Source organism: Chiloscyllium punctatum, chromosome 21 (assembly GCF_047496795.1).
Source record: "Chiloscyllium punctatum isolate Juve2018m chromosome 21, sChiPun1.3, whole genome shotgun sequence".
Taxonomy (NCBI): domain Eukaryota; kingdom Metazoa; phylum Chordata; class Chondrichthyes; order Orectolobiformes; family Hemiscylliidae; genus Chiloscyllium; species Chiloscyllium punctatum.
Window position 1 is genome coordinate 6,077,699 of NC_092759.1, and position 11,251 is coordinate 6,088,949.

Below are 11,251 nucleotides of genomic sequence, written 5' to 3' on the forward strand. Positions count from 1 at the left end.
GGGGGTCTCGCTCCCAGTGGGAGAGTGAGGGGAGAGAATCGGGGTCTCGCTCCCATTGGGGGGAGTGGGGAGGGGAAAATGGGGGTCTCTCTCCCATTGGGAGAGTGGGGGAGAAATGGAGGTCGGGCTCCCATTGGGGGGAGAGAATGGGGGACTCGGTCCCATTGTGGGGGGGGGGGGAATGGGGGTCTCGGTCCCATGGGATAGTGGGGGTGGGAATGGGGATCTGGCTCCCAGTGAGGGGAGAGAATGGAGGTCTCGCTCCCATTGGGTAAGTGGGAGTGGGAATGGGGGGTCTCACTCCCATTGGGAGAGTGGGGGTGGGAATGGGGGCTGGCTCCCAGTGGGGGGACTGAGGGGAGAGAATGGGGATCTGACCCCCATTGGGGGGGAAGAGTGGGGATCCGTCTCCCACTGGGAGGAGTGAGGGGAGAGAATGGGGGTCTGGCTCCCATTGGGAGAGTGGGGGGGGGAAATGGGGGTCTGGCTCCCATTGGGAGAGTGGGGGGGGGAAATGGGGTACATGCTCCCATTGGGGGGGGGAATGGGGGTCTAGCTCCCATTGGGGGGAGGGAATGGAGGTCACGCTCCCATTGGGGGGGAGGGAATGGAGGTCACGCTCCCATTGGGAGGAGTGGGGGGTGAATGGGGTACATGCTCCCATTGGGGGGGGGGAATGGGGGTCTAGCTCCCATTGGGGGGAGGGAATGGAGGTCACGCTCCCATTGGGGGGGAGGGAATGGAGGTCACGCTCCCATTGGGAGGAGTGGGGGGTGAATGGGGTACATGCTCCCATTGGGGGGGGGGAATGGGGGTCTGGCTCCCATTGGGGGGAGTGGGGGGTGAATGGGGTACATGCTCCCATTGGGGGGGGGGGGAATGGGGGTCTGGCTCCCATTGGGGGGGGGGAATGGGGGGTCTGGCTCCCATTGGGGGGGGGAGGGAATGGGGGTCACACTCCCATTGGGGGGGAGGGAATGGGGGTCACACTCCCACGGGAAGATGGGGATGCCCCCACGATACCCTTGAGGAGTGAGCTCCAGGATTCTGACCCCGCGACACTGAAGGAACGGCCGATATATTCCCAAACCTGGACGGGGAGGGGGGAGGGGAACGTGCAGGGGGTGGTGTTCCTGTTAACTCTGAAATGCCCCATGGGACAGCAGTTGGAGGGGCAGTTAAGGACAGCGAACAAATGCCCTACGAGGCCAACGTCCAGTGTAGGGTTGGAGAGAGTCGCTCTGCTCTGAAGGGGCGAATTATTTGGAGAGAGATTTCATTGGGTGGTGGGTTGTTGGCGAGCGTGGGGACACTGACCAATCCCAACGCAGATCCCGGCCCCCTCCTCCCTCCCCCCAGCCCCGCCTAAGCGGGGAAACGGGCAGGTCCAATTGCGGCCCGCCAATTGGAATCGGGCGGGAGGAAGTGATATCATTCCAAACCCCTGCGGTCCGGTCCAATCGCGTCACTGGGACTGAGTGCCAACTTCCAATGGATTGGGCCCACCGCAGGTCAGGGGTGAACCCACCTCCCCTGGGACAGCGCTTCCAAACCCCCCCCCCCTCAACCCCACACACCCCACCCTCGGGTGGGCGTCTGTCACGGGTCCCTCGTTACATGGTCAAGGAGTTGGTATGCAGTGCTGACCAATCAGCACGCAGGGGACAGTGCGAGAGCTGCCCTAAACCGGTCAGTCCCTTGGCCGGGGTTGGGGGGGGGGGGGAAGGGGGAATACTCTCGGAATTTGGGGGTAACGGACATCGGGATACAGAGTCCTCGACGCTGTCAGCTCACAGCGAGGGAAACAGGCAGGTTCCGGCAAATCCCATCCATCTTCGTCTCAGGATTTTAACTGCGAGGGAAACGGACAAATGGTGAATTCATTCGGAAAACGTTGGAGCCCTTTCATATTCCCAGGACCATCGCGGGGTCAGATACAGAGTAAAGCTCCCTCTACACTGTCCCCCCATCAAACACTCCCAGGACAGGGACAGCACAGGGTTAGATACAGAGTAAAGCTCGCTCTACACTGTCCCCCATCAAACACTCCCAGGACAGGGACAGCACGGGGTTAGATACAGAGTAAAGCTCCCTCTACACTGCCACCCCATCCCAGGACATGGACAGCACGGGGTTAGACACAGAGTAAAGCTCCCTCTACACTGTTCCCCCCATCAAAACACTCCTAGGGCAGGGACAGTACGGGGTTAGATACAGAGTAAAGCTCTCTCTACACTGTTCCCCCATCCCAGGATAGGGACAGCACGGTGATAGATGCCCCCTGACATTGCCCGCTGGCCATTCGGCCCCTCCCGTGTGCCCCTGCCCCCTTCTGGGTGGCCGCTCTCACCTTGCTCCGGAGCACGTACTGGCTGGCATTCTCCAGGCTCCAGTGAAAATCCTGCAGGATCCGACGGCATTCCTCCTGGGAACGCTGGCTAATGTTGTACAGCTGCTGGATCTGAGGGAAAACCAGATGGAAAACCGAGGGAGGGGGAGGGAGAGAGAGGGAGGGAGAGAGAGAGTTAAAGGGAGAGGGCGAGACAGAGAGAGGGAGAGTGAGATTTTGAGAGAGAGAGGGAGAGAGAGAGATTTTGAGAGAGAGAGAAAGAGATTTTGAGAGAGAGGGGGGAGAGAGAGAGAAAGAGATTTTGAGAGAGAGAGGGGGGAGAGGGAGAGATTTTGAGAGAGAGAGAGGGAGAGATTTTGAGAGAGTGAGAGAGAGAGAGAAGGAGAGAGAGAGAGACAGAAAGAGGGAGAGAAAGACCGACCGAGAGAGAGAGAGGGAGAGCGAGAAACACAAAGAGAGACAGAGAGAGAGGGACAGAAAGAGAGAAATTGAGAGAGTGGGAGACAAAAGTAGAAATAGAAAGAGGGAAAGGAAGAGGAAAATAGAGAGAGGGAGAGATGAGAGGGGAGAGAGAGGGAGAGACGAGAGGGGAGAGGGGGGAGAGAGAGGGAGAGACAAGAGGGGAGAGAGAGGGAGAGACAAGAGGGGAGAGAGAGGGAGAGACGAGAGGGGAGAGAGAGGGAGAGACGAGAGGGGAGAGAGAGGGAGAGACGAGAGGGGAGAGAGAGGGAGAGACGAGAGGGGAGAGAGAGGGAGAGACGAGAGGGGAGAGAGAGGGAGAGACGAGAGGGGAGAGAGAGGGAGAGACGAGAGGGGAGAGAGAGGGAGAGACGAGAGGGGAGAGAGAGGGAGAGATGAGAGGGAGAGAGAGGGAGAGATGAGAGGGGAGAGAGAGGAGGGAGAGAGAGAGAGGCAGAGACGAGAGGGAGAGACAAGAGGGGACAGAGAGAGAGAGACGAGAGGGGAGAGAGAGACAAAAAGAGAGAGTGAGACGGAAAGAGAGAGATAGAAAGAGGGAGAAAGAACGTGTGAGAGAGAGAGAAAGAGAGAGAGAGAAAGAGAGAGAGAGAGAGAAGAATGGGTGGAGACAGAAATAGAGAGTCATTGAGTTATCCAGCACAGAGACACGCCCTTCGGCCCAACAAGCCCACGGCAACCATGATCCCAAACGGAACCAGTCCCACCCGTTTGCTCCTGCTCCCTATCCCTCTAACCTTTTCCTATTCACATTCCCATCCAAATGGCTTTTAAACGTTGTAACTAGACCCGTATCCACCACTTCCTCTGGCAGCTCCTCCCACACACTCACCACCCTCTGGGTAAAATAAAGTTGTCCCCTTTTATCCTCTCTCACTGTAAACATTTGTTCCCCCCCCGTTCTAAAATCCCCCCACCCCAGTGAAAAGCCCCCTTGCCATTCCCCCTATCCACGTCCCCTCTATAAGGTCACCCCTCAGCCTCCAACCCTGCAGCCTATTCCCTGTAACCCTAACCACTTCCCCCTTCCCCCTTCCCCACAACATTCACCCTGAACCCTGTGTGACCTAACCTTACTAACCAGTGCAGAACCTGGTCAAAGGTTTTACTGGAGTCCCTGTGGACAATGATTACCGCTCTGCTTTCTCACCTTTTTGGTTATGCTCTCAAAAGGCTCAAGTTAGTCTGTAAGACATTTACCCCTCGCATCCCTAATCAGCCCTTGCCTCTCCAAATCCTGTCTCTGAGAATCCCCTCCAACGACTTACCCATCACTGAGGTCAGATTCATCGGCCTATAGTTCCCCTCACAGCCTTTCTTAAACACATTAACCACCCTCCAGACCTCTGGCACCTCACTCATGGTGGTAAATGATATAAACATCTCTGCTCAGGGGCCCCACAATTTCTTCCCTAACTTCCCAGAATGTCCTGGGATACATGTGAGCTGCTCCCAGGATTTATCCACCTTTATGTCTTTTTTTTAAGGCCTTCCTCTGTTTTCAAATATTTATTTTCCAGCCTCCACGTCTTTCTCCACGGTAAAAACTGACACAAAATATTCATTTAGTATCCCTCCCATCTCCTGAGGTTAACACACAGACAATCACGACATGGTTGAAGAGTTTCAGGGCAGAGGAAATGACCTGGGAGTTGCAGTGGGAGAGGGACTCCCTGAGATTCTTGTAGAGAGAGGAGGAAAACTTCTTCAAGGCAGGCACCTTCGCAAGAGGATTCGCAGTCGGGTTAAAATCAATGAGGTAAAAACAATGACTGCAGATGCTGGAAACCAGATTAATCACGTTGATCTTTAAAGGAGCTGTATTCTCTCCTTAGTCACTCTTTCACTCTTAATGTACCTGTAGAATCTCTTTGGATTATCCCTAACCTTATCTGCTAAAGCTCTCTCTCCTTAGCCCTCCTGATCCCCCTCTTAAGAATGCCCCTATACCCTTTATACTCTGTCTCTCTCTCTCTCTGTCTCTCTCTGTCGCTTTCAGTTTCTCTCTCTCTCTCTCTTGCACTGTCTCTCTGTCTCTTTCAATCTCTCTCTCTCTCCCTCTCTGTCTGTCTCTCTCTCCCTCTTGCACTCTGTCTCTGTCTCCCTCTGTCTCTCTGTCTCTCCCTCTGTCTCTGTCTCTCTCTATCTCTCTCTGTCTCTCTCTATCTCTCTCACACTGTCAGTTGATCTCGATCTAATATATGGCTCCTTCTTATTCGTAAGCGGGATCTTTACTCATCCATTGTTCCCTATTCTTACCAACTGTACCGTTCACTCTAACTGGAACATAATGCCTCTGAACTCTCGTTATCACACTTTCAAAAGCCTCCAACTTGTCAATTGTTCTTTTACCTGTGAATAGTCTTCTCCAATTAACTTCTGAAAGTTCCTGACTTGTACCATTAACATTTGCCTTACTCCAGTTAAGAGGCAGAGAGAAAGAGACAGAGTGTGAGAGAGAGACTTAAAGAGAGAGAGAGACTGAAAAGAGACAGAGAGAGAGAGAGAGAGACAGAGAGAGACAGAGAGGAGAGAGACAGAGAGACAGAGAGAATCAGAACGCCAAATCCGTACCTAATGACAGACCTTACCCTCCAAATTCCCTCCTTGCCCCCTAGCCCCTCACCTATCCCTCGAGCCAGTCTGTGCCTCAGGTTGTCTGCCAGCAGCTGCCTGGTACCATGCCCACCCTCCCAGAGCCCCTCACCTTTAAGTGTTGGATGGCTCTCTGCAGATCAAAGCTGGTGACTTGCAAAGCCTCCTGGCACTCGTCTGTGGTAACCCCATGGACAGCTTCCTGTACCTGAGGGAGGGACCGAGAGAGAGGGAGGGAATGGGGGAGAGGGAGGGAGAGGGAGAGAGGGAATGGGGAGAGGGAGGGAGAGAGAGAGAATGAGGGAGAGGGAGGGAGAGGGAGAGAGAGGGAAGGAGGGAGAGGGAGGGAGAGGGAGGGAGAGGGAGGGAGAGAGAGAGAGAGGGAATGGGGGAGAGGGAGGGAGAGGGAGAGAGGGAATGAGGGAGAGAGGGAATGAGGGAGAGGGAGGGAGAGAGAGAGAGGGATGGAGGGAGAGGGAGGGAGAGAGAGAGAGGGAATGGGGGAGAGAGAGAGAGAGGGAAGGGGGAGAGGGAGAGAGAGAGAGAGAATGAGGGCGAGGGAGGGAGAGAGAGAGGGAATGAGGGAGAGGGAAGGAGAGAGAGAGAGGGAAGGGGGAGAGAGAGGGAGAGAGAGAGGGGGGAATGGGGAGAGGGAGGGAGAGAGGGAATGGGGAGGTGGGGAGAGAGAGGGAAGGGGAGAGGGAGGGGGAGAGAGAGAGGGAAGGGGAGAGAGAGAGGGATTGGGGAGAGGGAGGGAGAGAGAGAGGGAATGGGGGAAGAGGGAGAGAGGGAATGGGGAGAAGGGGAGAGAGAGAGAGAGAGAGAGGGAATGGGGAAAGGGAGAGAGAGAGAGAGGGAATGGGGGAAAGGGAGGGGGGGAAAGAGGGAATGGGGAGAGGGAGGGAGAGAGAGAGGGAATGGGGGGAGAGGGAGGGAGAGAGAGAGGGAATGGTGGAGAGGGAGAGAGAGGGAATGAGGGAGAGGGAGGGAGAAAGAGAGAGGGATGGGGGAGAGGGAGGGAGAGAGAGAGAGAGAGAACGAGGGAGAGGGAGGGGAGGGAGGGAGGGAGGGAGAGAGAGAGGGAGGGAGAGGGAGAGGGAGAGAGAAAGAGCACTTAAATCACCAGAATCTGGAACATCAACATGTCTGAGTGAGTGAGTGTGAGAGAGTGTGTGTGTGAGTGTGTGTGTGAATGAGTGTGTGAAAGTGAGTGTGTGTGAGATTGAGTGTGAGTGTGAGTGTGTATGTCTGAGTTAGTGTGTGTGTGTATGAAAGAGTGTGAGTTAGTGTGTGTGTTTGAGTATGTGAAAGTAAGTGTGTGAAAGTAAGTGTGTATGTGAAAGTGTGTGTGGCAAGTGAGTCAGTGTGAGTTGGTGTGTGTGTATGAGTGAGTGTGAGTGAGAGTGCGAGTGAGTGTGCGAGTGAGTGCAAGTGTTTGTGTGAGTGTGTGTGTGAAAGTGTGTGAGTGGGTGCATGTGTATGAGAGTGTGAGTTAGTATGTGTGTGTGTGAGTGTGTGTGTGTGAGTGAGTGAGTTAGTATGTGTGTGTGTGAGTGTGTGTGTGTGAGTGTGTGTGAGTGAGAGTGTGAGTTAGTATGTGTGTGTGTGAGTGTGTGTGAGTGAGAGTGTGAGTTAGTATGTGTGTGTGTGTGAGTGTGAGTTAGTGTGTGTGTGTGAGTGTGAGTTAGTATGTGTGTGTGTGAGTGTGTGAGTGTGAGTTAGTGTGTGTGTGTGTGTGTGTGAGTGTGAGTTAGTATGTGTGTGTGTGTGTGAGTGTGAGTGTGAGAGTTTACCCTCTCCCAAACAGCCCTATCTCTGCCCCTGTGTGACTGAGGTGGGATTGGGGCCAGTCTCAGACCAACCTGAGCCCCGGGCGGCGATAAACCCCCTCAGGCCTCGGGCCTTTTCCCTCGCACCGTCCAGGGCCTACTCCCGAAGGCTGAGCTCTCGGTGTTGGGGGTGGGGGGGGGGGGGGGGGGGGGGGGGATGGGGGTGGCCTGCCTGAGCCTTGAATGGGGAATGGGGCAGCATGATGAAGGCCTTTGGGCTCAAAGTGTCAATGCTACCTCGCAGTCGACATGACCAGCTTCCCGGCAGGCTGCGGTCGCTAGGCCACGCCGGTTGCCGTGGAGACCGAGAGGCTCCCTCGGTGCTGACGTACCCGGTTGATTTTATCCTGTAGGCTCCCATGGCGGTGGCTGGCTGCCTCTGGGTAGGCCGCTGTTTCCTCTGACGGGCCTCTGTGGAGGTAGTTGCCGCGGGAGCCTCGCACTCTTCCGTGCGGCTCGTTGGGCCTAGTTGCCCTGGACTCCTTCCTGGGGTCCGCCTGGTAGTGGTGGGGGGCGGCAGGTTTGGACTGGGCCTCATTCCCAGGCTGGCCCTCGTGCTCCTGCGCCCCCCGCTGACCGGGCAGTGCCACGTCTAGCTGAGGCCAGGCCACAGACCAGCAGTTGGGCCTAGGTTTAGGCTGCGAGGGTTTGAGTCGAAGCTTGCCCATGGCGTCCTCTGCCTCGGCGGCCCAGCGCTTTCCTTCCCGTGAGCCCCTCCTGGGTTTCTCGCCCCCGCTCGGTGGCCCAGGGCGACCTCCAGCCTGCCCACCACGCTCCCGGGGAACCCTGGCTTTCGGAGCTGGGCCCGGGTCGGCCAACCGCTCCTTGGTGTCGATGTTCGAGTCCAGGCTGCGCGAGAGGCCTGGGAGATCGGAAACAAAAAAAAAAACCACACATACACACAGGCTGAGGCCTAGTCACTCACCATCAACTACAACAATCGCCTCTTGCCTGGAGCTGGGGAGTACAGGACTACATTCCTGTAGCAGCCCATGCCTTCCCCACCCACACCGTTGTAACCATGTGGCAACCGACTGGTGCACAGGAAGCTGGAGATCTGATAACCTCTTTTTTTTTAAATGTTCTGCACATGGTATGGTCCTAGGGAGTGTTGCTGAACAAAGAGACCTTGGAGTGCAGGTTCCTAGCTCCTTGAAAGTGGAGTCGTAGGTAGATAGGATAATGAAGAAGGCGTTTGGTATGCTTTCCTTTATTGGTCAGAGTATTGGTGGAGGCTGGTACAATTACAGCATTTAAGAGGCATTGGATGGGTATATGAATAGGAAGGGTTTGGAGGGATATGGGCCGGGTGCTGGCAGGTGGGACTAGATTGGGTTGGGATACCTGGTCGGCATGGACGGGTTGGGCCGAAGGGTCTGTTTCTGTGCTGGACATCTCTATGACTCTATGTCCTAATCTAATCTCATCCCATTTGCCAGCACTTGGCCCCCATCCCTCTAATCCCTTCCTATTCATAAGAAGGAGACCAGAATTGCACTCAGTATTCCAAAAGTGGCCTAACCAATGCCCTGTACAGCCACAACCTGACCTCCCAACTCCTGTACTCAATGCTCTGACCAATAAAGGAAAGCTTTAGGAAGGATGTTGTGAAAGTTGAAAGGGTTCAGAAAAGATTTACAAGGATGTTGCCAGGGTTGGAGAATCTGAGCTACAGGGAGAGGGTGAACAGGCTGGGGCTGTTTTTCCCTGGAGCGTCGGAGGCTGAGAGGTGACCTTATAGAGGTTTATAAAATCATGGGGGGCATGGATAGGATAAATAGACAGGGTCTTTTCCCTGGGGGGAGTCTAGAACTAGAGGGCATAGGTTTAGGGTGAGAGGGGAAAGATATAAATCGCCATCTTCGCTCTCCTATCTACCTGTGACTCCACTTTCAGTGAGCACTCCAAGGTCTCTTTGTTCAGCAACACTCCCTAGGACCTTACCATTAAGTGTATAAGTCCTGCTCTGATTTGCTTTCCCAAAATGCAGCACCTCACCTGGTCGGCATGGACAAGTTGGGCCGAAGTGTTTGTTTCTGTGCTGTACATCTCTATGACTCTCTATCTGCAGTTCTTTCAGACTTTTCAAAGCCAGAACGGTATAGGGCACCGGTCAGAACCCAGCCGGAACATCGGCCATGGTTTTGGGGCCTTGTATCCAAGCAGAGACTGAATGGAATTGGAGGCAGTCCGGAGAAGGGTGCGCTCGGCTGATCCCAGGGATGGAGGGAGAGGTTGAGTGGGCCAGGCCCTATAATCATGGGAGTTCAGGGGAATGGGAGGTGGGAGCTGCAGCAAAGTTCGGGGGGGGGGGGGAGAGGATAGAGATGGAGAGGGGGAATGGTTGGCGAAGACCGAGGGACCAGTCCCTCAGCGACACCCAGCCGTTACCTCTGCCGTTTCACCAAATCGTCAAAGGCTTTCACCTTCCATCAGGACCCTTTCGCAAGAATGCCAATTCGTGGGCCGACCGGGGATGGGGGAGCGACGTTGACCCGACGCGAGAAACTCCCGGGAATTTGCTACCCTGGCAAATGAATTGGATGGGGGATGGGGCGCAGGGGAACAGGAAAGGGTGAGTGGGGTAAAGGTTTGGGAAACTCCAGGGGACGATATATCAATGAAAGGATGTTGAATCTCGACAACCCTCCACTCTCTGACTCCCTCACGCCTGGTTCCCCCCTTCAGTCCGGAGCCCCTCGATCCCACCCCGTCACTCCCCCACTCTGTCTCTCCACCCCTCCCGCTCGATGCCAACATCCCCACCTTACCTGACATCTTGATGAGCTGTATTGGTTTCTCTGAGAGATAACTCCACATCTTCCTGCGGGATCAGACAGACAGACAGACAGACAGACAGACACAGAGAGAGAGAGAGAGAGAGAGAGAGAGAGAGAGAGAGATCATCAAATCAGAGATCCCCTACCGCATGGAAGCAGGCCATTCGGCCCATTGAGTCCACATCGAACCTCTGAAGAGCATCCCATCCCCACTTTTCCCATGGCTAATCCACCTAACCCTGAACACTATGGGGTAATTTAGCACAGCCATTCCACCCTAACCTACACATCCCTGGGAACTATGGGCAATTTAGCATGGCCAATCCACCCTAACCTGCATATCCCTGGGCACTATGGGTAATTTAGCACGGCCAATCCACCCTAACCTACACATCCCTGGGCACTATGGGCAATTTAGCATGGCCAATCCACCCTAACCTGCATATCCCTGGGCTCTATGGGTAATTTAGCACAGCCAATCCACCCTAACCTGCACATCCCTGGGCACTATGGGTAATTTAGCACAGCCAATCCCTCCTAACCTGCACATCGCTGGGCACTATGGGTAATTTAGCACGGCCAATCCACCCTAACCTGCACATCCCTGGGCACAATGGGCAATTTAGCACGGCCAATTCACCCAAACCAGCACATCCCTGAACACTATGAGTAATTTAGCACGGCCAATCCACCCTAACCTACACATCCCTGGGCACTATGGGTAATTTAGCACAGCCAATCCACCTAACCTACACATCCCTGGGCACTATGGGTAATTTAGCACAGCCAATCCACCCTAACCTGCACATCCCTGGGCACTATGGGTAATTTAGCACAGCCAATCCACCCTAACCTGCACATCCCCGAACACTATGGGTAATTTAGCACGGCCAATCTACCCTAACCTACACATCCCTGAGCACTATGGGTAATTTTGCACGGCGAATCCACCCTAACCTGCACATCCCTGGGCACTATTAGTATTTTAGCATGGCCAATCCACCCGAACCTTCACATCCCTGGGCACTGTGGGCAATTTAGCACGGCCAATCCACTCTAACCTGCATATCCCTCGGAACTATGGGCAATTTAGCATGGCCAATCCACCCTAACCTGCACATCCGTGGGCACTATGCAATTTAGCACGGCCAATTCACCCAAATCAGCACATCCCTGAACACTATGAGTAACTTAGCACGGCCAATCCATCCTAACCTACA

The 11,251-nt window shown here is 54.8% G+C and overlaps 1 protein-coding gene across 1 annotated transcript in view; it reads right to left on the reverse strand.

The window, feature by feature from the left end:
• Positions 1–925: 925 nt before the first annotated feature.
• The window catches only part of tnk1 (tyrosine kinase, non-receptor, 1), a 121,957-nt gene continuing 111,631 nt past the window's right edge, over positions 926–11,251 (reverse strand). The window contains exons 11-15 of the mRNA XM_072591494.1: positions 10,023–10,075; positions 7,584–8,113; positions 5,535–5,630; positions 2,351–2,461; positions 926–1,852 (exon numbers count right to left, since the gene is read on the reverse strand). Coding sequence (XP_072447595.1) covers positions 1,841–1,852; positions 2,351–2,461; positions 5,535–5,630; positions 7,584–8,113; positions 10,023–10,075 — 802 coding nt within the window. The 3' untranslated portion in view covers positions 926–1,840. The remainder of the gene's footprint in view (positions 1,853–2,350; positions 2,462–5,534; positions 5,631–7,583; positions 8,114–10,022; positions 10,076–11,251) is intronic.